The sequence below is a fragment of the Micrasema longulum genome, unplaced genomic scaffold (genome assembly GCF_059751315.1).
Source record: "Micrasema longulum isolate JH-2025_06_02 unplaced genomic scaffold, ASM5975131v1 h1tg001318l, whole genome shotgun sequence".
In the NCBI taxonomy this organism is placed as follows: domain Eukaryota; kingdom Metazoa; phylum Arthropoda; class Insecta; order Trichoptera; family Brachycentridae; genus Micrasema; species Micrasema longulum.
Genome location: NW_028278505.1, coordinates 97,820 through 125,124, shown reverse-complemented (window position 1 = coordinate 125,124; position 27,305 = coordinate 97,820). Strand labels below are relative to the sequence as shown.

General features: G+C 30.5%; 2 protein-coding genes across 2 annotated transcripts in view; one reads left to right on the top strand and one right to left on the bottom strand.

The window, feature by feature from the left end:
* Fur2 (furin-like protease 2) overlaps positions 1 to 27,305 on the top strand; it is a 128,282-nt gene that overhangs the window by 30,843 nt on the left and 70,134 nt on the right. The window contains exons 2-3 of the mRNA XM_088235057.1: positions 46 to 231; positions 11,683 to 11,817. Of these exons, the coding sequence (XP_088091183.1) occupies positions 46 to 231; positions 11,683 to 11,817 (321 nt within the window). The remainder of the gene's footprint in view (positions 1 to 45; positions 232 to 11,682; positions 11,818 to 27,305) is intronic.
* Positions 17,802 to 23,644, bottom strand: LOC148275902 (chymotrypsin-1-like). The gene is made up of 3 exons (XM_088235055.1): positions 23,414 to 23,644; positions 21,899 to 22,061; positions 17,802 to 17,953 (listed from the first exon to the last, which is right to left on the bottom strand). The coding sequence occupies exons 1-3, from the start codon at positions 23,642 to 23,644 to the stop codon at positions 17,802 to 17,804; spliced, it is 546 nt and encodes a 181-aa protein (XP_088091181.1).

Sequence of the window (27,305 nt, the reverse complement as noted above, 5' to 3'; positions counted from 1 at the left end):
ATTAAATTAAACAAAAATATGTTAACCTGTGATTTTTCTTTTCAGATCCATTGGTTTGAACAACAACACGAAAAACGACGCTTAAAGCGGGACTTCACTGCCGAGCCTAGGGCTCCTCGAGCCGGGTACCCGCAATGGGGGCGTTCGCCCGCCGCCCAGGGCCAGCGCTACAGGGCTCTGTCGGCCATCAATATATTTCCTGATCCCCTCTTCAAGGAACAGTGGTATTTGGTAAGTATTTTTGTTACGTTATTTTATGGCCCCGGAGGCTTAATACCAAAACAATATTTTACAAGAAACGCAAATTTCGATTTGAATCTTGTCTTGTTTATTTTCATATTTTTAATGCATGGAAACCATTTTATTTTCATAAAGTTCGTTAAATTATTTTAACACTCGTACATATTTATTCAAATATACCAATTTAGATAAACATCATTATTCTCTTTCAGCACCTAATGGTGCATAGGGCACTGCATTGGTACAACAATTGCAATGCAATTTCCCACTCTCACTTTCCTTCAATCATCCTTTACCACTCCTTATCAATTTCCTTCTTTTCCTTTCCACTATCTCCTTGTTTTGTCCATATTTATCTTATTTTAATATATGGTATATTTATTATTTATATAGTTTAAACTTCAAACCGTCGTCGCTTTATTACAGTATTATTTAGTGAATACATATAATTGGATGGCAGGCCCTACTATGTTTACATTTTATATATATATATATATTTTTTAAATATTCATTTAACCTGTACATCTGTTTGTAATTGAAATAAATAAAATAAAAAAATATAGTATCTTGATCATTTTTGTTACTTGAAGGTAAGATGATTAATCTTACGTTTAAGGTCCAGGAGCTATAAAATATTCTTGTGTAAAAACACCCTTTCAAATTAATATTTCTCATTAACCATGTCGGAAATCGAATCCGAGATTTATTTCATGCTAAACAAACGCGCTGATCATTACACCACGAGGTCGACACAAAAATATATTCAAGTTTGTTACTGAAAATTTTTGTAATTTATCATGGAAATAAAAAACCAGTGATTTTTTAAATTAACGGATCATTCGTCTATTATTTCTATAATAAACAAAATATATACAAATTTATTATTCAATTCGAGTCAGGTCGGGTTGTGGTACCGTGGCTTGTTGTGGACTCACGGGTCAGAGGTCCAAGGTTCGAACCCCACTTTACCCTAATTTGATTCCTATTTTCTAAAAGTGAGTTATTTACAACTCGTTGAAAATGCCCTCAAAAAAAAAAACTTGAGTTTATCGTAAGAACAGAAATATTTATTTTTAAAAATTAAAAAAAAAATACTTGAACCGAAAGTCAAATATTTGTAAAACGTTTTCTTATATAATGACCGTTCTATTCAATTATCGTTTTTATAGATCTCAAAAATACGTACTCGTAAATGTTTATTATAGCTACCCACTTTAATGTGATGTCAATTATCGTATTTTTTTTTCTACATAGCTTTTTTGTACCATATTATTTTTTATTTGATTTGATTTATATTTATGATTTCTACGTCATAGTTGCTATGGGTCGAGATTTGTAAATTATGTTAGGCTTAGATAAGCATTATCGATAAAATCAAGAAAGGAGTTCTGCGTTGGTGTGGTCATGTAGAGCGAATGGACAGCGAAAGAATGGCTCAATTGATTTATGATGCAAATGTTGATGAACGCAGAAATCGAGGAAGACCGAGAAAGACATGGGATGACCAAACTCAACAAATACTTGAAGATGGACATTAAAAAAGTCGGAATTATCGGCGCACGTGCATAAAAAGTCGTATGAATAAAGAGGAAGCGAGATCTGTATGCAAAGGCAGAGTGATTTGGCATTCTTTTATATCTGCCTACCCTTACGGGGAAACGATGTGATGATTTGTTTGTTTATGTAGCAGATCGATGCACGCTGCATTTTATCTCTAATGTGTTTTGTGTATTGATTTTTTAAAACTAAATCAATCTTGCACTACGTAAAAACACATTAGCAGAAAAAAAAATCATTCATTTAAAAAATACACAAAAATCTTTTTGATAAATGTCAAATTTGTTGCTCAAGAGAGTTTTTTTCAATTAAATCTCTCAATCCAAATTTTCAATCGTTTACCAGTATCATTGTATGAATTATTATTACAAAAGTTTAATACACGCGAATCCATTACTCTAAGGATCAAAGTAACATATATTATATTTACGCCTTGTAAAATACGAGTTTATGATATTCTATGTGAGTAGCATTTCGTCGCGTCGTTGTGAATCCATCACCTCATAAAAACCATCATGGTATTAAATACTGGTTAGAATACTGCAGGATTTTTTCAGTTTTCTCGGAAAGTTGTGAAAATAATTTCAAATTAATGTTTTGTATTTAAGGGAGATAAATAAAATATTTAAGCTTTATTTTATTTATAAAATAATTATTATACACGCCCAGAGGGCTTTTACATGACAGCACAAAATTCACATTCAAGCGTTCCGAGGTATAACAAGACCTTTATGTAATAAACAAATTTTTGATAAATACTTTTAAAATGTTTCGAATTACATTGTGCTTCACAGATAAGTAAGTATATATTTATAAACTACTACATTAAAGTAGGTAGGTACGTTATTCAATGTTTTTGAAATATTAAAACTGCCTTAAGCAAAAAGTTTTGTACAGTTGGTATTATTTAAGGGTAGTTAAGTAAAATACATAAAATTAATTTAATTTTTACAGTATTCGAATAATGATACACGGCCTAATTGACCAACACTTGTGGTCTTATAAAAAAGTTAAAAAAATAATATTGATTCGTGGTTTGGTTTAGAAATGATCAGTTTTTTCAACGCGGGCTTCGTACACTGCCCGAAAGGAAAGATGAAAGAAAGTAGTGGCCAGCGATGGACAATATTAAAATCATAAATGTCTATGTGCTCAAATTTTGTAAAAAAACGGCAGAGGCAAATTGATATGCTTAATAAGTTATTTTCATTTTCTCACTGTAAGGATTTAAATGTGATGACAATCATGAATTATACTTTTCATTCTTTTGTTTTTTTAACCTGGTGTAATAAGAGTTTGTTTAAATATCGCTTTAAGTCATTTTCTTCCCCAACATATTGGTTCTTCATAATAGGCATTGTTTTTTTACGTAGAAGCCTAAAGACCTCCACACAAATATTATAATAATAGGAAAAACAAGAAGAAAGTAAGTGTGAGGCGAGATTGTTTTACGATAGGAAATTTAGTCCAAGCATGATGCGTTCAAATATTATTAAAGTAGCCAGACTTGTGTAATTGTAATTGGATAAGAACCTTTTGTCTTCTTCATCCTTACTTTAATTTGAAAATGTTCTTATAAGGCGAAGCATTTAATTAATAGACTCAAATCAGTGATTTATTCAGAGTTCTACAAAAAAAAAACAAACTCAAAAAAGGCTTTAAACGTGGATGCTATTTACAAACCCGGCAAAATCCATATAAATAATATTTTGAACTTTTTTTTTTCCTTATTTTTTTTTTAAGCAAGTTAATATTTATAACGTAACTAGTAATGAAATAATAATGATTATTTCAATAAATAATAGTAATACGTTGATTTGGAGATTGCCAACTTTGCAATACTCAAGTACAGGTTGCCATGTTTGCGGTAAACAAGATTGTTTAGGTTAAGTTAAATTCAACATGTTTTTCGTCAATAATGCCTATCAATTAGGACTTCCTTAAGCATGTGGATTCGTTAAAAAAAAAAAAACAAACAATTATTTGAAAGTCAGATTGTCACAAATAAAGTAGTTTGAATTGACAATGTTTAAATTATTGCATTCTGATAATATGTTTAAATTATTATAATATCTTACTTTTTTTAAGATTTTGGATTTTGCCGGGTTTACAAATAATATCCTATAATATTTCCTAATAATGTAAATAAATGACTCAGGCAGTAATGGATTCGCGCCGACGATATATCCTTTCATCGTATTGTTATGTAGATGCGACGTTCACATGTATTATGTAAAATGTGTCATATATCTGATATGGCATTTGCACCGTGAGCACAAACTACCGTCAGTCACGTCGCACGCCTTAAGGCGCATAATCCCTTGACACATTTCAATATTGCTCCCCTACAAACAACAATGTGACATCTCATAAATTACATGACTATTATTAGCAATGTAGTCATCTAAATAATAGAAGTTCATATTGTTTCAATTCTAAACTGGGACCTGTGTTCATTAGTTTATTAAATTTGTGATTCTTCTTCCGGTTCCGATCTCCGGGATTGGTTTGCAGCACGCACATTTCTGTATTAATTTATTTCATTTATACGCCGCATTTTTTAGCTGTTAATAATGTATTTATTTATTTAAATGTGTGTCCAATGGGCATCAACAAATACGACAAACATAACAAAGTAGAAGAAAAACATACTAACTTCGAGTTTTTGGTACAAGTTACAAACTATACATTTTCAAAAAATGAAATGTTTAAGTAACTGGCTTCAAAAAACTTATGTTTACGTCTGGCAAAAGCTAGTAACTGGTTTGAGAGAATCCTAACTGACCTAATATTACTTTATAAAGTGATCAATTAATTCATTGACTATCCAGATTTGCTGGGGTTGGTGTGTTTCCGTGTACCCGGTTTATACACTGTTTCAAGAAAACAAAGCAAGTGTTTTATAGTAGTATAAGTAGGTTTCCGTTTTGAAGATACCAACTTCTCTTGCAGTTCTATAACTCTCAACAGGTGGCATCTTGAAAGATAGACTCAATACTTGACCCAAATTGACTAAGTTATCTAGTTCGTTGTCTTTGTTTTAATTTAGATATGCTAATAGACAAGTTTATATACCCATCGTTGGCATATAAGTGATTATTAATGTTTATTCATTCCATGTTTAAAACATGTGATTTTTTTAAGCGTTTACACACGAATATCTCAATCTTGTCGGCCTCATGGTGCAGATGTCAGTCTGTTGTAGTGGCCTGCCATGCAAAAGGTCTCGGGTTCAATTTCCGATAATAATATATTTGGTTGATTCATATTTATGCCGGCCTCGTGGTGAAATGGTCAGCGCGTTAGACTGCCATGCAAGAGGTCTCGGGTTCGATTCCCGACATGTTTTATTTGAATTATTTATTTGAAAGAGTGTTTTTACAACCAGAATATTGCATAGTCCCTGGACTGGTGGTACCTAAAGCGTAAGACTGATCATCTTACTTTCACGTAACAAAAAAAAAGTTCAAGATACGCTGCGATTTGTGTACTGAAGCAGTGCCCTATGCACCATTAGGTGCGAAAGGGAATGATGATGATGGTATATCGCCATTTTTGTGAAAAATTACCTCAAGGGCGATTTACAATTTTCTACATAAACTTACATTCTAACTAAACAAAACTGAGCTTTAATATTTTCTGGTTTAAAATTGAGGGTATAATAATCCAAAGAAATGAGATTTTGGTTAGAATCTGAACTGACTGGGGCTGTAACTTAATCGTTAGTTTGAAGGCAATTGGTTTTAAGGCCTCGAATAAAATGGGAAGTTAATATTTATCTTCAATTTTATTTATAAAGTAAAATTAAGTTTCCTGTATGAAAATCAGAATATACCTACATTTTTTTCTTTTAAATATGTTCAATTATAGGTTACCGATGAAAATAAACTAATTTTCGTAATTACATATTGTTTTTTTTATTATAGACAGTCAAAGGTAAATCTGTTTACTTCCCATTGTAATTGGAGCCCAGGCAGAGAGGCCGGCAACGGCAAAAGTACGATCTCCAAAAAATCTAGTGTTTGTGGAGCGCCGGATTTCGATAAGTTTTCCTCTTCGTGAATCAAATGCTGACCTGAGAGTAGATTTTCTCTGACATGTATTTTCCCTAATACAAAGGTCCGATAGGTATCTTGGAGCCATGCAGTATTCAGTGAAAGCTGTTACACTAGAATATTTTACAGTTCCTGGACTGGCGCCTGAAGCATGAGACTGATCATCTTACCTTCACGTAATGACAACGATAAAGATACCCTGCGGTTGGTGTACTAATGCAGTGTCCTATGCACCACTAGGTGCGGAAGTGGAAATTAATATTTTGATGATAACAGCAAAGAAGACCTTCAATTCTTAGTAACAAAAGTCTACGAGGTATGCAAGAAAAGCGATTTGCTTATGAATGTTGATAAATCGAAAGTGATGGTTTTTGAAAGGGATGAAAATATAACTAAATGTCAGATCAGCGTGAACGGAGATATTCTGAATCAGGTAGAAGAATTTGTGTACCTGGGAAGTATGTTTACTAGGGACGGAAAGGCAGATAAAGATATTGAAAGGAGGGTGAGTGCCGGGAACAGGGTGAACGGTGCACTAAAATCTACTTTGGCAAACAAATGTTTATCGCAGGAGGCTAAACTAGCAGTTCACAACGGAGTTCTAGTTCCAACTCTAATGTATGGGAGCGAAGTATGGAATTGGAAAAATAATGATGAAAGTAGGTTGAATGCTGTCGAAATGCGATCCCTCAGGCGAATGTGTGGTAAAACGATGTATGATAGGTGCACAAATGTCGAGATCCGTGAAATGTGTAAGGCTGAGACATGCATTATTGACAGAATTAAGAAAGGGGTGCTGCGTTGGTTTGGACATGTAGAGCGAATGGACAGCGAAAGAACGACTAAAAGGATCTACGATGCAAATGTTGATGGATGCAGAAAACGAGGAAGACCGAGAAAGACATGGCACGATCAAGTCCAACAAATACTTGAAGATGGACATGTCAAAAGTAGGAATAATCGGCGTGCGTGCATAAGAAGATGTATGAATGTAGAGGAAGCGAGGTCTGTATGCCAAGATAGAGTGTTATGGCGTTCTATCTTCTCTGCCTACCCCTACGGGGAAACGGCGTGATGGTTTGTTGTTGTTGTTGATGATTATATCAATTCCTAGAATGTTCAATTAAGAATTCTAATTCGGACGGATATGTTGAATGCTATCAAAATATTATTCATGGAAATAATGTCTGTGAAATTATGAGAAGCTTTATGACGGATGCTACACAACCTTCCCAGCTAGTGATAAAATGTATAAATGAATAGTTATTAAATTAAATAAATGCTCTAAAAAACACTTGGTAACATAAGAGTTTTTGAAAGTGATTAACAAATTTATTATTTACAAAGGTCACTGAGCGTTATAATTGAAATACAGTGGTTTAGATTTGTATCAGTTTATTTGGTAATAAATCCGGTTCATCTCTTGTAGAGAAGTCGGGATAAAATCTCTTTCATTGAGCTCCCCATACGACCATCAATTACAAAGTTTCAATATCTAAATCGTAAGTAGGGTCAGAGGAATTAAACCTTCTTGTTCAATCGGATGCTTCAATTAATCAACTGGGATTATTTAACATAACATGTTATCGAAAGGTTAAAGTGTGCTTATCTCGTTGCAACCGGGTAGTTTATCTCATTGAATGTGACGTAATTAACGAGTTATTCAGAGAAGGCAAAAAATGACGTAGAATTTTCAATTATATTTTATTTACTTATTTATTCATTCAAAATTACACAAATTTAAATATTAATGAATTTATTAAAGCTCTTTAGGCTATGTCCGTGTCAAGCCATAAAAAATAACAACACAAATACATAGTAAAATTAATAAGATTAATTTATAATGACATGTGATGCAATAGAATAACAATCTTTTAAAAAAAGGCACAAGTAATAAATAATACAATTTCAAAGAATACAATGCTAAAAAGATAATCAGAAATATATTTTTTAATATAAATTATACAAATTTAGGTTCATACATAATCAAATAGACAAAATAATGGTATCATAAAAATCAACAAAATAATGGTAAAATATCGTTATAAAAAAAATAAAAAAATTGTATGATTGAAATCAATAGAAAAAGAATATATATATATATAAAAACATAATTAAAATAATAATTGAGATATGTTTTCTAGAAATTCACTCAATACTATATTTAAAAATTTGAGAAGTAGGAGAAATAAAAATATATGCCAAATAATAGTAAGTACTTAATTAAATAATACAAAAATTCATAATGAAAAAACATAAAAATATTATTGACAAATATTTTCTATCGATGCTTTTAAGGAAAACACATCCACGATATTTTGTTTTTGGAATAAGGTGGATTGGTGTTTTTTTTATATTTTATTAGGTTATTATTATTCAAAGCAGAATTTAAAAAAGAGTTAATGTAATCATTCAAAATAACAGCAGCATCCGATTGGAAAAAATATAGTTTTTCATGTGTTTATTCTTGTTATTTATTTATCGCTTGCTTTTAACCGCGTTTTTGCTTACGTGATATAAGAAAAAAATAGTTTAAGTAATGAATTAGTTGTGTCGTTTATAAATAAGAATTTTCGATTACCAATAAGAATTTGCCCAGATGATAAATAGATTTTATCGGGATTGAAAGTAGCTTAATCTTCCAACCATCGCTATGAAAGAAATATAATGATTCATTTGTCTATGGTGAAGTAGCATCGCAATTCTGTTCACAAATCCAAAATTCTACTACTAAACCAAAACGGAAAGTAAACCAAACTAATCATAGATAAATCAATTTTTCAAATTTTAATAATTGATTTTATGTTGGTTCTTTTCAACGTCACACTTTACTGCCTAATTATTTTCAAAAAATGTTACTCATGATTGATACATTATGTACTTTTTTATTGTGTTTTTTTTACTTGGGACAAAAAATAAGTATTATATTTTACTTCTCACCTCTTCAACCTATCCCTATGCACAAAATTATATATATATATATCGGTCACTCTGTTGAGACGTGAAAAAAACACAAACTAACAAACAAACCAAAAAAGGATGCATCCCAACTTTCAGAACTGTTAACATATCTGGAGGGTTCCAGCGGATGAGAGAAGGATTTGGAGGCGATTATTCAAGGAGTCCAAGGCTTAATATGGGTGAAAGTGACATTGAATAAGAGGAATAAATAAACATCAAATTAATTATTTGAAATAAATTAAACAAAACTTTAAATAAATACGTTAATATATATTTGCCGAAATTTTCCTTGACGGGCAAGAACTTTTTTTGATTTTAATTATTGATTTTTTTTTATTTGTATTGTTTTCTATTTTAAGAAACGTCTAAATTTAATATACAATTTATTTATTTAAATATTTAATATTCATATATAGTTAACATACATATGCATAAGGGCGGGCATATTGCCTCAAGGAAATTTCTTCCTACCTACCCAAACCGCTCAATTCGAGAAAATCAGTCGCATATGAACATATTGTTGGTATATTATAATGGGCTCATATTTAAACACAATATTGATAAATTTGTATTTTTTTTAAGAAATAAAAATTGACTAAATATCTACACTTTTCTATCAAGAGAAGAGGGGGTTAAGTGAAATGGAAAGAGTGAGGGGAAAGGATAAACTCAAATATTCAGCAAGTGACATTACAAGATAGATAAAGACCATTTTAGAGAAGGGAATATGAAAGTCTGGGCATTTACAGAGCTTGTAACCTGTCATAATTATACTATCTGTCAATTTTCGTGAAGTTAAAGAGCTTAAACTTTAATTAACGCGGTCTGTCTACACATATTTGCACAAATTGAAAATATTTTTTTATTTCTGTATTTCTTCAATAATTTTGAAACTTTTTGTCTATTTAAATAATCTGCTAGGTACATTTTAAATTTACTGAATCGCGTATTTGTAGTTCATTGGAAGGTATACAAATATATTATTTTTCTAAATTAAATTTTAAATCAACCATAAAAGAATGGTTATATTTATAAAGTATTTTAAAATCTGTTTGTAAAATGTAATGTTTTAATTCAATTTTAATTTGTTTTTTAGAACGTTTATGTTATTAATGTTCTAAGATTGATCAATCATTATACTGTCAATTATAGAATAATTAAATCTTTGCATTGTGTTTAAACAACATACTCTGAATATATAACTACCAAAACTACTCACATCTTGAGTTATTAAGGAAACGTACATATCCAAAACTGCTGTAGAAAGGGTTCTTCTGAATTTGCAGTTTCGATGGGTTAGGTTTCCGGAAAGGTCTATTATAGCCTTGTTTTAATCCTCTCATCCCTCTGGCTTATTTGTAAGTAGGGATCATAATTTAATCCATTTCTAGAGCCACCATCGTTTGCTGTACCTACCTAATGTTTGATAGGATGCGTAGATTTAATGAAATTGAAATAACCAATCGCCAAAATTTATTCAATAACAAACCAATGTACTTGTAAATACTTAAATAATTAACAACAAAAATATTTTTTTAATCCAATTTTTTTCTCTCTAAGATGGTGTTAAAAAATATATTTATTAATTTTGTCTAAATAATTTGAATTTTGAGTTCTGCGTCGAACGGTTACTACGTTATTACATAATCGTCAAGCTCTGATGATGAGGTAGTAACCTCGTAACAGGTCGATTTTAAACTCAAAACAAAGTGTTTTATTCAAATTAATAATGAAAATTGTTTAATAATTAAAATATTACTTTTTAGTCCATTACCAAGTTCATTTAATGATTTATTCCATTTTTAAAAATATTCCAAAGAGCTTTGTGTCTTCTAGAATATAAAAAAGCAAAAGCCTGGATGAAAATTTTCTGGATGAAAATTTTCTCTTTGGTTGAAATCTTGACAAAAGGAATCGGATGGAGATTAGTTCGATTCTTGGTTTACTGGTTAGCGTATTTGCCTACGGCGCCTGCGGTTCTGGATTTTATTTATTTGACTGATCATCTAGAAATCCAGTATGCTGCAATCAAATATATTACTGTACCTTATGCATCACTGGGTTTGGAGAGAAAAGTCCTGATAATATAATTAAAAGTTAATTTTTAACTAAAAAAAAGTAACTTTGAAACCATATGAAAAAAAAATATGTTAACTTAACTGTTATGATGTATGTATTTACTTTAAATATGTATAATTTTTTATATATTTTTTTAATTTGTGTTATTCAATGTTATATGAACCTGCCTGTTTTATTCAATTTAAAATCAAAAAATAAAATGTGTTTTCTTTACGTACATTGTAAGAATAATCGAATTAGAGAGAACAAGAGAACTCTTTTAATACCCTGCAACCGCTCTAATTTTTTTGCTTCCTCTTTCACAGTAGTAACTGCTCGATTATGAAATAATCTACTCACTAATGTTAGAGACGCTCCGCCCCTTCTTTATTTACATTTAAGTCAAGATTGAAATGTCAATATTCATCGAAAAATTAAATCGTTTCTTGATCCTTCTTCTTTCTTTCCCATTCCCTCTCTTCTCTTCATGGTAAAGTGTTTTTTTTTTTATCTTTGTTTTTATTTTTTTTTTTAAATTGTAAGATTCAATATGTCCATGTATTTGTTATTTTCTCAAACTGAACGGTTTAGGTAGGTAGGAAGAAATCGCCTTAAGGCAATAGGCCCGCCCTTACATATATATATATATATATGTTGTATATGTTTATAAAGTGTTCAATAAATAAATTAGCTGAAAGAAAAGGCTTTCAAGATGTATTTTAGATTTCATCTGCTATCAATATAATATTTACACCTTACCAAACTTGATAATACTTAGAATTTGGCACAACTCTTTTGTTTTTTTTTGCAGAACGGTGGAGCTAAAGATGGCCTTGATATGAACCTGGGACCAGCATGGCAGAAAGGATACACGGGAAAAGGAGTTGTTGTTTCAATCCTCGATGATGGAATACAAACCAACCACCCAGACCTCGCTCAAAATTATGTAAGTGCATTTTTTTTAAATATGTGAGTGTACAGTGTAAATCTTTAAATTAAGCATTGTATACTGAATAAGATCTACTGAAAAAAGCATTTTACTTACAGAACTTTTTTTTTATACGCCTGGACACAGTTAAATTATTGACGCCTAACTGGATATCTATATTTTAACAACTGACGGTATACTTCAATCAGTTTTCTTTTCCTCCCCATTAAAAAACAGATGTTATTTTTAACTAATTAGATTCATTTATATATGTATATTTCGATTATTTTTTTATTACAAATTATTGACCAACTCTTCTTGTGACCATTCTGTTTTTTGGTTGGCTGGAAGATATTGCTAAGTCTGTCAATGTACTAGTTATAAATAAAATTTAACCCAAGAGGGTATGTGACTCTGATTTTTATAGCTGTGTGTGTTCTTAAAAACGTTCAATGTATGTAAATATTAAATGGCTGATAAATAATGATCGTGTAAAATTTAAGATGGGTTTGCTTTGACCCATGTATACCAGCTAAATGTATAATTAAAGCTAAAAGCTAATGCTTTAAATATTAATTGTACGATATTTAATAAATTTGTAGTGATTATTTTTTCCCCAAAGTAAGTTTCATTTAAACTTTTTTGGCATTTGATTACTCCTTATATTAAATTGCTTTAATTTTCTTATACGTTCGACAAATTACGTAGATTAAAATGTACAGATAATTACTCGTATTTTGTACCATAGAAAGCATAGAGATGATAAATTAATGAATTCAGATCAAAATTCATTCTAAAAGCGTGCGTATTGAATAATTTAACCCTATCAATCATCCTTACACGTGTTCCTTTGTTACACATATTAAATCAATCAACATTAATTACATCGTTTGTTACTAACTCCGGTAAGTATGTATATGATAGAAATGTCAAATTATTACACACATATATTACTTATGATTTTTTTTTTAAATATTTTGTACACTAAGCTCTCGGGAAGCATTTAAAATCTATGGTAACATACAAAATACATTAAAAAGCGTGCAATTATTTTTTTACAGATTTTAAACAAATTGAATTTTTCAAAATATATGACAAAAAAACATGCAAAAAATTATTATTAATTAACAACCGCTAAACCGCGAGATTGATTTGTTAGGAGGTACTAACTTTTTCACAGATAGAAAATGTAAAAACTAGGAATTAATATAAATATTGTATAAAACCAAATAATCTCCTGATTCTGCTACTTTGTTTTACTGACCTTATCTCCCTTAGCCATACATTTACCATTTTTTCCATTTTGATCGTGCTTTTTACTTACTTATTTTGTTTACAGAGAAATTAACCTAGCTTTATTTATTTGTTGTTCTGTATATAAGCTTTAAAAAAAATATATAAGATCAATCAGGTCCCGAATTGAGTTATAGTAACTTCTGAGAATGTAATTTATTGTTTTCATCATCATCATTCTCTTTTCGCACCAAATGATGCATAGAGCACTGCATTGGTACACCTATCGCAGCGTATCTTGATCATTTTTGTTACATGAAGGTAAGATTATCAGTCTTTGTTTTCGATACCAGTCCAGGAACTATGACATATTCTTGAGTGAAACACCCTTTTAAATAAATATTTTCTATCGACCATTTCGGGAATTGAACCCAAGACCTCTTGCATGGTAGACAAATGCGCTGACCATTATAATGGTCGATATATCGCGAGGCAGACTTGTGAAAATTATTTTTTGTTTAATTTTATTGTTAGAATTATTATATACAGATTTTTAATTAAATAAAATTGTTTTAAGATAAAAAAAAAGAAACAGTTTTATCAATAAAAAGAGAAATAAAATACATACAAAGCATCGTTACACATCAGAAATAATGTTAATATTTTAAAAAAAGTTATATCAATGGTTTCTTTCTTTTGTGCTTAGGTATTTTATTGAAAATTGTCTGAATAATGATGTTTTTGATTTTTAAGTACCAGCATAAAATAAGAACAAAACTCCCAAGATGGCCAAACATAATCATTGGTCCTTGTCTACGAAAAATTGGAATAACTCTAATTATTGTCAATGGTAAAGTGTCCATTGAAAACATACAGTCTGCAAAGAAAAACAAAGCCGTAGATAACTACTGAAATTAAACCCGAATGTTCAAATTTGGTAGGCAGATGCGTTTGCGGATAAAATATAAGACTGACTTAAAAAATGGTTTAAATGTACATTTTGTCAGAAACTCTACTCGGAACGCCGTGCCTGATAGTCAAACGGGATAACTACTCTACTACAATACAAACATTACTAGTATATAAATGCATCTTTTTTAGATCGAATTCTCAACTTAGTTTTATTCAAAACGGGTAAACGTAAACGGGTTATAATTGCCATGCGTCCCTGAGAAGATGTATGAATGTAGAGGAAGAATGCTATATTTGCAAATACAGTAATGTGGCTTTTTTTTATATCTGGCTAACCCTACGGAGAAATGGTGTGATGGTTCGTCTGTTTGTTAATTTTTACTTCATTATTTTTTTCTTTGATTTTCCTTCTACGCTATTAATTTCATCTTATTATGTAATAATCTAATTTTCTCCCATACATACCATGATCTGGCAATTAATAAAACGAAGGCGGTCAAAATTGAGCATTTAATGAGAAAATATAATTCACCGCTTCCTCTTATAAAATGCCACGTTTATTCTTTTTAATTAAAAAGCAATTTTGAAACTTTTCACCCAGCCTCCGACATCATATTATTATTTTAATCTGAAAAAGGTGAAGAATCTTTTCAGGCAAAAACTCTGAAACGTTTTCAGTAAATAGATGCTCCAGATTAAGATACAAACTTTTGCTGAAAAAATGTTTCGTTTTCAGTTACGGGCAGATTTATAAATTAAATTTGATAACTTAAATATCACATTCTTTGTATTGTGGGTTTTTGTATATTTCTAACCGAGACTTTGAATGGAAAATTGATTTCGTTTGTTTGTTTATTTGTTTTTTAATAATTTTTACAATTATTCATTAAAACAAAATATAAGATTTCCTAACTGGTGTACTATGCTTAGGAAAACATTTTGCATTGTTTTTATTTAAAGATACATAAAATACAAATTTAAAGAGCTAAAAAACACATCACACTTTGGACTCACATTCGATAGACAACTTAAATAGAACAACCATATTAGAAATCAAATGAACCAACTCAGAAAACTTAACTGCATGCAGAAAAATAAAAAAGAAAACATAAATAATTGTAAAACATTACTTGCGTTATTGTTATTTGCTCAAATAATTAAATTTTAACAGCATTCATCAAACTCGACTTTTGCTAAACTTGTGTTAGAAAAATGGAAATCGAGTTGTAGAAGAGTGAGCTCGGAATTTTGGTCCGTAAGTCCACGATACTACCACGAAACCACAACCTGGTTTTTATTTTTTTTTTAAATAAAAAAATATATTCCGCAAGAAGAAAGAAAAATACCTTAACGTACCAAGAATATGTAAAAAGTAAACTCAACTATCTCATACCTTTTTGGGGAACTGGAAACAAAACAACAATACAAAAACTACAAAAGAAACAAAACAAAATACTTTATAATACACATATAATTCTATCAAAATATAAATCACCTAGATAAAGACTGCCTGAAAAAACTCGCAATACTTTTACTATTATTTATGTTCAAAGCATTAATTTTGTGGTCAAACATTTTAATTAATGTTAGTAAATATTCGTATTGACCCACTGTCCGATTTTTTATGTTCACTGGTTTCAAGACGTACCCGTCTCTTCGTCAGGACACCCCTGACACCAACATGCAAATAGGAAAATACCCTTTCACCTTTACCATCACCAAAGAGTTCACGAAAAAATGACGAGTTAAAGGGGATGCAAACACCAGCATGTCCGAACATGCACTAAAATTAGATTGATAAAATTTAGCGATATGTCATAGAATTTGCAGGGGAGGGGTTAGAAAGGGAAAGGGATAAGTGGTTGAACGTGTCACAATTGGTACATTTTAAAATGAAAAAGGGGGCGTTATCAAAAAGTAATTAAATTATTTTTAGGGGAATATTCTTTTTTAAAGCTTTTAGACATGGTGATGTTTGCATGTAATTTATATATTTTTTGAAAGTACTATTTAAACTACGTTGACGGTAAATGTTATAGTGTATTTTCGTATTTGCATGTTGGTGTAGTGAGTGTCCTGACGAAGAGATGGGTATGTCTCGAAACCGGTAAACATAAAAAGTCGGTATGTGGTTCAATTCTCATATTTACTACCATTATTTTAAATGTAAGACCACAAAGTTAATGTTTTACACATAAATAACAAACATATTCATTAATTTTTTTTTAGTCCAAATTTTGTCAATTTTTTTCTTTTTACTAGTCTGTTTTTTAGTTGTTTGAATGATATTGCTAATGAATAATTATTTCTTAAGCCGAAATCCCGCCAGTGTACGTATGCACTGTAAAAAAGTTGGATAGTTGAAATACGTAGGTATCTACATATAACAAAAGCAAAAAAAGGCGTTTATAAAAAATCCGTGGATTATACCCAGAGGACTGTTTCTAACTGGCGCTAATAACGGAATAACGGACAGTATTCTCTTACAAGCCTCGCGCCTCGCCCCGAGTAATGACGCGGTGCTACGCAACGCCAGCCCGTTGTAACTCATTGCCTTTTGTCGAGAATACAATGCATACAAAACGAATCACTAACAGAGAGAGAGAGGGATTATTTTGAATTTGAATAATGCAGAGACACTCTCAAAGGAAGCGAAACGCATAATTCACATTATTACAAAGATTAATTTTAATTCACATTTATTTATTTATTTACTGACTAACTCGGCCTCGTAAAGTGGCCTCGTAAAGTATAAGGATGAAAAAATAAAACCGATTGTGACGCGGTTATTGTAAAATATTTCTTACAGAAAAACTCAACAGAAGATACAACAGAAAAATTTGGATCTTTTTTTTTATTTCGAAATATTTTCGTTCTTATGATTTACGCAAATATTTAATTTTGAGGGCTATTTTCAACGACTTGTAAATACCTCACTATTAGAAAATGGGAATCAAGTTGGGGTAGAGTGGGATTCGAACCACGGACCTTTGATCCGTGAGTCCGAGACACTAGCCACGGGATCACAACCCGATTCTTTGATCTTGGATCTTTTTTGAATTGGGTTACGGTCCCGTGGCTAGTGTTGCGAACTCACGGATCAGAGGTCCGAGATTCGATCCCCACTCTACCCCAACTTGATTTCCATTATCTAATAGTGAGTTATTCTCAACTCTGTGAAAATGGCCACCAAAATTGAAATATTTGGGTAAATTATAAGAACGCTAATATTTCTTAAAAAAAAAAAAAAATTGAGGTTGGAGTCAATAATTTGCGGCACAGATGCACTATTAAAACCACTGAAATTGAGATTTCACCAAAACAGAATTTAATGTATTTATTTACAGAGCTTAAACTTCTTGAATAGTAAAAATTATAAACACTATTGAGAAATTCAAAAACAACCGGTATAGACAATATAAGAATTTGCGATATCAAAAAACATGTCTCGGTTTTAGATCCTATAATAACCCACCTTATAAATATTATTTTACATACTGGTGTGATACTGGAAATGTTTAAACATAACATATCAGTCCAATTTATAAAGGGGGAAGATCACTCTATTGTAAAATGCAGTTCCATTAAGAATTAAATTTATTAATTAAAGACCAATTTCACTTTTACCTGCCGCTGAAATTTTTTTGGAAAAATACATGTTTATTTATTTAGATATTTATTATTTAAAAATCAACATCATAGATCCTTATCAATACAGTTTTCAAAAAAAAAGAGTTGCGATGACTTGCTGCAGGATTTCTTAGATTACATAAATAACAAATTAAATATTTTGCATCATATCACTGTACTATTTATCGATTTTTCAAAAAAAAAAATATGCTTTATCTCATTTAAAATTAGTATGTAGGATTAGAGTCAATTGGTATAAATTTATTTAGTTTTTGTTGAGTGATAGTTTTGGAGATATTTATAGCAAACCTTCGAAAGCAATATTTAAACCCACCCCCCACCCTTAGTGGACCCCACCCTCGGGGGCTTTTAGTGTATTCTGCAGTAGACACCAATAAACAATCATGCTAAGTTTTTACAACTCTGGGATTTTTTTCCATCGATAACCTTTTTTCGGTCTATTTTTTTAAGGTTTTTCTGTTATTTCGTTTTGACAGCGCCTTCAATTGGTCGTAATATTGACGTTTTTTGTCAATATTTCTTGATAAAACTCCAGTCTTGGAGAAGAAGAAGACCTTCAGTATTGAAGAAGAAGAGTCTTGAAGATGCCTACTTAGGCAAAAGAGCTCGTTGGTCAAAATAATAAAAAGTAAAACTAAACCAAGAGGTTTCGTTGATAAATTTATTTATAATTTTATTATCATCATTTTTTATTGGTTGGTTTCGTAAATTGGGCGATGTTCAGGCACAACAGCTTATAAAACAGTGTAGCAAAGACAAACAAAGGCAGTAAAATAATGCTAAATAATGTATTTAAAAACACGATCAGCATATAAAACTTCAAACTAAGCTATGCCAATTCATATTTATCCCACATAGTTTTAATGGCGAAAGATCTATACCAAAGAATTTCAAGCCGTGCGACGAATAGACTAATCTACACACTCTTGACATTGGGGCGTAAAAACAAATATTCTATTAGAAGATTTGATAAATAGCAAATTTCGACTTCAAGGAACATGATTGGGAACATTCAAATAAATTTATCGCAAAAAATGGGACATTACTGATAGCAATAAATGTTTAGAAATGCATAAGGTCCATTTCTGTTCTACGTATCTCTAATGACGACAAATTAAAAGCTTGCTCTTTTTGAGTTTACATGTATTTATAATTATAATTATTATTTTTTTTATTTTTTTTATTAATAAAACATAAAATACAAAAAGGACATATTATACTCCCAGGAGTTATGTAAGAAACTCATTTGGGACCGTACATAAGAAAAAACATATTTTTGACAATTTATAATATCATACAAATTAATACATCCGAAATAGAAAGAAAACATTATCGTATAAAACACCATATTATATAAATTACATTAATAATTATATCTATCAAAAAGATTTAAGAAATATTTTCTACTTGCGACACTTTTTTATTCAATTATTCGTGTCTTAGCTAATCAGGCAGTTTATTATATTCGGAATGGCCAATATTTTTCAAAGACCTACTGCCAAATTTTGTTGAGCGAAACATAGATACATGAAGATTCCCTGAATAACGCGTATTGTTATTATGAATATTATGACCAAATGTGTATTTTAAATTTGAGTGAGCAGAAAAGTTTATGATATTTAAAATAGTATTGGTTATGTCATGCAGTGGCATTACCTTGAAAGGAAGCATATTTGTTTGTCGGTAGATATCCTTGACATGGGCATCCCATTTCAGTCCAAGAATGTTTCTTAGAGCTCAGTTCTGAAGAATTTTATTTCCGAGATCCGATTTTTGCTGGCAAAACCCATATGCATGATAAATAAGATTTACGTTTTCCTTTTGCCGATTTGTCTGTTGTACGTTATCAATCTGTCCACATAAAATAAATAATTAATTGCCTGCTTTCTTTTTATTTTGTACAACAGAAGTTGAGTGATCTTTATGTGTTCCGACCCTTTGTTTCTTTGACATGCATTTACGTATATAATATCGTCTGAAATGTCCGGTTTCTCGAAGAAGTTGGAGTGCTGTCAACAAAGCGATCGGCCTGTTTTTTTGAGTTCTTGCACCAATAATGCCGATCCTATTATTACTAAGTGAGGGTAGTTGCTGGGCATTTGTAATGACTGCGAACAATAGCAATGAAGGGTAGTTTACGGAGAGACGTGAAGGAACGATGAATAAAATTATTCTCTTCTTTGAAGAGAGTAACTTCCTTCCGGCTGTCATGAATATTTATCCTACCCTCGCTACCGCCACGGGATTTTTCAAATTATGTAAAATCTCTCAAAATCCGGGTGCCAGCCACTCATTTGATTCAATTTGCATGTTTTTCATTGTAAAACAGGTTGTTTAAAATGTTTATAATGTCCAAACACCTAAACCCTATTTTAAACTTTTTGTATAAGAAACTAAAACTGAAATATTCATATTAAATAGAACCAACCGAGTATCTTGTTCTCATTTTATCTCCGCATCAAATGGTGCATAAGGCGCTGGTTTGTCCACCAACCGCAGCGTTTCTTAATGTTTTTGTAACATGAAGGTAAGTTATTCATTTACGTAATTATTTTATCCAGATGCTAATTCTGAATTGCTTCAGAAATTCGAACTGTTTAAAAATATTTGTAAACGTTATATCTTTGATATTCGCAAATTTAACTACATAACCGAATATCGCACGCAGCTACATTGGCTCGATACCAGGCATAGAAGAAACATTCACATTCTATCAATTCTTTACAATATTTTAAATATTCCCACTCGCCGGCCAGAGAACTACAATATAAACAAATTGATTTTTTTTTTAAATAATCTTTTACAAACATAAATGAAAACCATCATTAAAATCTAGTAACAAAAATATTGAAAAAAAAATTACGGGCACCGAAATAACATTTATATTTGTAAAGAAATAGTAATTTTTCACAACTAAACAGATGAGAGCTCTACGCAAAACTGATCGCAGGGAGTCATTTTTTGGAACTGTAATAATTATTTTAAAATAGTCAAAACTACTCTAAAACGTCCAAATATATACCAAAACTTTTATAAGTAATATAATGTAATGTAATTAATAATAGACTAGAAAGAACCCAACAAAAAAATTGCAGGTCGACTACCTGTTACACATTAACTTCTCTAAACATGCTGAATTTATGCAGCACAATGGAATAAACTCTCTTAAAAATTGAAGAATAATGTTAGACCAGTTATTTTTAAACAAATTAATCAATAATGAAATTGATTCTTCTAACCTTCTTGAAAGACTTCTATTCCGCTTTAAGAGTGTATTTTAATCAATCAATTATGTTCAAAACTAAAGTTTATTTTTTGTAGCTGCTTCAAATTTAACTTATTTTGTCCTTATTTAAATATGTTTGATACAAAATTTTCTGACTTCGAAAAATACTTTTTGAAACACTGTTAAATGAAACAGTTGTCAGTTCGTAATAAGTTTATGTACCTTTAATTGTGTCACTTAACCTTCTTACAAGCTCTTTTTTTCTCTTGTCTTATAACATAATTTATTTATTTTTATCTTTACTGTGTTTATATATATTTTTTCTGTTGTATATTTTTCTATAGATCTGTCATTATATTTGTGCAAATTTTAAACTGGATATATTTCTATTTTTCATATATTTTATTTCAACTTTTGTTTTCCCTAAATATTTTTGTTCGTTGTGGCTTATTGTCAATTGACGATTTTTGTATAATTGAGGTTTCAAAACGTATGCGAGTTAAATCATAAAAACAAAATAAATCCAAAAATAAAATTCGTAATAAGTGGATATAAATAAATTAATATCAATACTTGTTTTTAATTGGAAAGGGGAATAAAGCGAAATTAAGCAGGTGAAATGAATTGTATATTCATGCGTGATTTAAACAGAGATACTGAAGAAATATCTTTAATAGTGGGTAGGAAATAAAAAAACTTTGTCATGACTACGTTCTTAATTAGAACATAAATATATTTTTAAATATTATAATCAATTTATCTTGCCAAAAATGGGTATGTACTTTTAAGCCTTTTACAGGATACAAAAAAAAATTAATAAAAATGGGTAATGATAATAATTTTTATTTTTCCTTTATATTCTGTGTGATGTTCTTTTTTATTGCCAGATAAGGTGATTTTCATATATATTTTTGATATTTAAAGTTTATTGAAAACTGGCATAGAACTTAGTTAATGTAAGGAACCAATTTTTGAAGTATTTTTTTTCTTAACCTAGATTATAATGAAATACTGGGTACGAATACATGGGTTTTAATATTGCATGCTGTAAATGTGGTGGTAAAAAATAAATATTACTGTCCCAGTAATAGTATTCCCTAGATTTTATCGCATCATTGATCCATGCTACGTATGATTTTACTCGTGTAAAAACGTCGGGGTAAAGTTTGGCACATGGGATTCCAAACGAAGTCACCCCAACAATAGTATTTTCGCTTACTAGAGGTCCACCCGAATCGCCCTGGAAAAAAATACGGCTTGAAATATGAAAACTAATAAATCATTATCATCATCATTCCACTTTCCGCCCCCAGTGGTACAGGGCTGCTTTAAAAATAAAGTATTATAAATTTATACCATGCATAATCCAGAGCCTGCTGGAGACACAGTGCATATTCTTGTATCATCTACAAATGGAAATTTCTCTTTGCATTCTGGGATTGGCAAAGTATTTAAATGAATTACTTGAAGGTCGTTTGGGATATTCCTGTAAGACTAAACAATAGTTTGATAAAAGCCAAAACCTAACTTATTTTTATATTATTTGTTTACTGACGGACTTATAAAGTCCATTTAACAATGGTAAATACATTTCTCTATAATATATACTGGTATAATTGATCAAAACACTACTTAAGAAAATTAAAGCTAGGACAAAAATTAAATCATAATTATTACCTCAAGACAAGATCGGGTCTATCTCAGTGATTGTTTAAAACTTTCGTGTTTTTCTTATTTTAATAAAATTTCACTATGTTGGTTTTTACATATTTGTGTAGGGTACTTTTATGTTTAGTTATACGTCCACCAGTTTCAAGGTAACTTCCTTATTATCAAAACTGATGATGAGGAAATAATAATTTATAGACAAATTTATTAAAAAATAGTGTAAAGTGTCATACAAAAAATGAAAAACGTTTTTGCCACCAAAACTTTTATTCGTTTACTATTGATTCACTGCTAAAATATCACGAGTCGGGTTGTGGTCCTGTGGCTTGTGTCTCGGACTCACAGATCAAAGGTCCGTGGTTCGAATTTCACTCTACCCTAACTTGATTCCTATTTTCTAATAGTAAGATATTTACAACTCGTTGAAAATGGCCCTCAAAATGAAATATTGAAGTAAATCATAACAACGCAAATATTTCTTTTTTAAATTAAAATTTCTGTCTCGATCTACTGCAGTTTCTTAACAAAAAATCTAAATAACTTTATTTATTTTTTAAACAAAGTAATTTCTGGTTTTAAAACAATATATTATGGGTACAATAAATTGACGAGAAAGGGTATAGAGGTGAAAAAACTAGCTTGGTAATTCACGAAGTAACGTAAATGTACTAATTGACTGAATCGGGTTATGTTCCCGTGGTTAGCGTTGCGTACTCGCGGATAAGAGGACCTATGCTCGAACTCCACTCTACCCCCACTTGATTCCTATTTTTCTAATAGTGAGTTTTTTACAATTCACTGAAAATAGACCCAAAATCTAAATATTTTGTAAATCATAAGAACTTAAATATATGTATTTTTTCTAAAAAAAAAAAAAAAAATACGATTTTTTTTTATTTAAGAAAATAAATGGAGTTTTATTACCTGATCCATGAAACTCCAACCGCTGGCCACGTGGTTGCCAGCGTAATCATCAAAAGTTGTAGATGGGAGATTCACTGGTTTTGTCATTGCATTGTAAATAATATCGACGGATAGTTGAATCAAAGCAATATCATTTGTTGGAGGTTTCGCAATAAAACCGGAATGTATTATCAAATGTTCTACGGCGTAAATTACCCCCCCACCAGTGTGAAGTGTTTTTGAACCAACCATTACAGATATTTCCGAGAGAATTTTACTAAAAAATAAACATCAATGTACATTTATCAACTATTGGATTTTACGTTCAGATATTTTTAAATATCAAAACATGCGCCTTTGAAATTTTTTCCTTCTTTTTTGAAACGAGCGATTCTTTTTTCTTTGGGTACAGCTAAGGTGAAGTAGCCAAATGTAAAAGGTCCGAAATTTTAAATACATTGACATTCTTATTCTTTTTTTAACGGAATTTCTCTGTATTTAAAGTTTTTTTTTAAAGAAATACTTCAGCTCTTATTGTTAACTCAAACACTTCAATTTTCAGACCATTTCCTAGAAGTCGTAAATAACTTGTGCTGAAAAAATAGAAATCGAGTTATGGTAGGGTGGGATTTGAACCTGGGACCTTTGGTCCGTGAGTCCACAATACTACTACGGGACCATAACTCGATTTTAATGTATATCTCATTATTTTAATTATTGATTTTCATACGAAATACGTAAAATTACACATCTAAACAGAGCCACTTTGTATAAATGTTTAATCATTATAAATATAATCTACGGGTATTTACTCCGTTCTAAGACAGTAAAAAGATTAAAACATTTATTAATACGGAGAAAAAATAGTTTGAACAATATTCTGAAAAAATATCAACATGTTGAAAATAACGTAATAAGGAAACATTTTAAAAAATATAGTAAAAAACATTTTTAAATCAAAGTAAAAAGAAAGCAAAAATAATGACGCTCTCTCAAATTCAATTAGCATAGTAGATAAATTCAATTTAATTTAGCATTAACATAGTAGATAAATTAAAAACGTCTTTGCGTAGTGCTTCTGTTCATATCTGAAAACAAAGCTGAATCCCGACGAGTGCTGTCGACTCTTATAATTGGTTTTGCGTTCTCATAAAAATTAATATATTTTTTTTAGTTCAAGCAACGCATTTTGTCAATTTCTACGAAAACTCGGGCACAGCCTTTTTAACCGAACTTTGTTTGATGTTAATGATCCTAAGCGTGGTTAAGGGAATTTTATGGATGATTTTAATTGTAGCTAATATGTACACTAACTCTATCAAACAGTGTGATGCCGTTAAAATCCATTGGGGTTTGATGATGGCACCTCCGCAAATATGTCTCCCAAATTGACGAACGGATGCTTGGTAGCACGCCTCATTTCTTTTAGCATTCAAACCTCCTAATACTCTCGATTCAAATAATAGCATTTCAGATGTAATTTTTTTTGACCTAGGTATAAACGTTTGAGTTTCAGGGGAATTTGTTTGAATTTCTGAAGGAATTTTTTGGTTTTCAACTTTCTCCGCCGTCTTTAAGCCTACAAATTTGTATATTTTAATAAAAATTAACAACACATTGACTTATTAATAATAATTAACACGCAACACCTTTTTACAAATATAATAGCTAATGCTGATTACTTAAAAAGGAATATATTGCAAGGAAAATGGCAATAAACAGCGGGGCTGACATTTTTACGAAATTATTTAAATATACTAATACATTTCATGAAAAAAGTTATTTCTAACCAAAGCAAAACGAATGCTTGTACATGATTAAATTTTCGAATTTGTTAAACACTTATAATTTTCACGGCTGTTATTGACAGAAACCAAGCAGAACTCAAATAAATGACGTTTACTTATGGATAAGTTATATAATTTTCTGACGAGTTTAATCAAGGTTAATTAAGTTTGGTGGCAAAGAATTAAGAAGAGTTCGGAAACCGCATACGCACATCAAACAGAAGGTGACTTAACTACTCATAAATGAGTAGGTTTACGTTTTGACTCCATTAGTTTTTATTAGACGTCGCTCAATACGCAACTCCTGGTTTGAATTCAACTATGCCGTGTTGTGTCCTTTTAAAGTGTAGAAATACTGCTAGGATCTTAAAGGAACAAATTGGTATTACATTTTATGTGTAATTAGTAAACGAATGTTTAAGTAGCAAATGCATTACTTTAAAATTAAGTCATTTTTCCATCTGTCAGATTGTCGAAAAAACAAAATGTAAATTTCATTAGTGTTGCCAGGGTAGTAAACTTTTATACCCTACTTTGCTCATCTAAATGAGAGAATTAATGAAAATTGGACCTCAAATTAAACAACTTTGTGGTGCACATTTGACCAACATTATCTTCAAAACATCAAAAAAAAAATTAACATGATATAAAAATATCTGTTTTATGTAAAATAAAATTTGTTTTATATTTAAAGTTTAAAGTTCATGAATTCAGTTACTCTTATTAAATGACCCTTTACTTACCTTAACTGTTGTTTCAATCAATATTTCCGCGTGCACAATAAAATTTTAGAGAAATTAACAGATTACTTTTTTTACCTTACATTTGTGTTATGATTATTTTTTTCCCACCGTGCAAAATTACGCGTTGACATCACGAATGCGCCCGGCGAAAGTGGGGCATAGTGGGGGATTATTGGACACAGTCCGATGTATTCAAATATGATTATACGCTCCTTCTGGACTATTCTTAATTCTATGTTTGGTGGTTTTTTATTCATTTTGTTTGTTAATAGATTATCAAACAATTCCAAAAAATTGGATGCATCCCATAATTATTATCAGCACTATGATTTTGTACAGTTTTGTAATTTCGGAATAAAAGTTCTCTTCTGTAAGTTGTCTTAATTAGTGAGTTGGCTTCTTGGTAACCGGAAATCTATCACAACACTCTACCATTGGTTGATTTTGGAGAACTTGTGACGTCGTCCTAAGTAATCAATTTTTATAAAAAACATTTTTCTTATTTTTTTCATTTATTTTTGAGAATCTTCGGGACGAGCGTAAGTGAACATTGTTTATATCCAATTTCCTGTAGCACCAAGCTTCCTCATTTTGTTAATATTGAAACACGTTACAAAATCACGTAGATTTTTTTATTTTTTTTTTATTATTCTTTGGGATTGAAAAATGTGATTTAAAAAATCTTGCACAATTAATCTATTATGTAGGTGCTACATACATAATATTATATACGACGCAACCTGTTAAATGATTATTTTTGATACGAACAGGTTTTCTGGGTGTAGTTTGATAAAACGGAAGGAAATTATACAATTTTACCATATCAAAACGCAGTTCATTCAAAGCTGTAAACTTATAAAAATAAAGTTAGTTAACGTAGCATAGAAAAAAATATTTCCTAATGTATTTTAAAATAAAACACCAAGTAATCATAACTTCAATAAAGACACTGGATCAAAAGTACTACATGTTGAAAATAAAATATTAAAATTAGACAACTTAGAAATCTTGGAAATTAAAAAAGCGATTCAAATTTAAGTAAAGGTTTTTAAGTTGTTCAACTTTTTTCGTTAAATACTTTATATCCATTCTTAGTCGCTCGCCCGTCTGATGCATCGACGCAAAAACCAATTTGCTCGATTTCATAAGATACAGTACATTTTTTCCGCGGTCAAATAACAAGAGTGTATACCTATTGTTTAACTTTCATATAAATGATTCCATCATAGTTTTGTCCACCCCCATAAGAGATTTTTCGAAACATAAACTGAAAGCACCATCGCGGCACTGGCAGAGACGTGCGGCGGCGGCGTATTTGACAACATTTTTTGGATTCACTTTCCTCTGCGAGTCTACATTTCCTACAAGGAATGAAATTTAAAA

Coding starts and splice junctions, on each gene's coding strand:
- LOC148275902 (XM_088235055.1), bottom strand. CDS start 23,644: ATGGTTGGTTCAAAAACACTTCACACTGGTGGGGGGGTAATTTACGCC. Junction 22,062..23,413: donor GTTGGAGTTTCATGGATCAG/GTAATAAAACTC, acceptor ATTTTTTTCCAG/GGCGATTCGGGTGGACCTCT. Junction 17,954..21,898: donor GGAATACTATTACTGGGACA/GTAATATTTATT, acceptor TGTCTACTGCAG/AATACACTAAAAGCCCCCGA.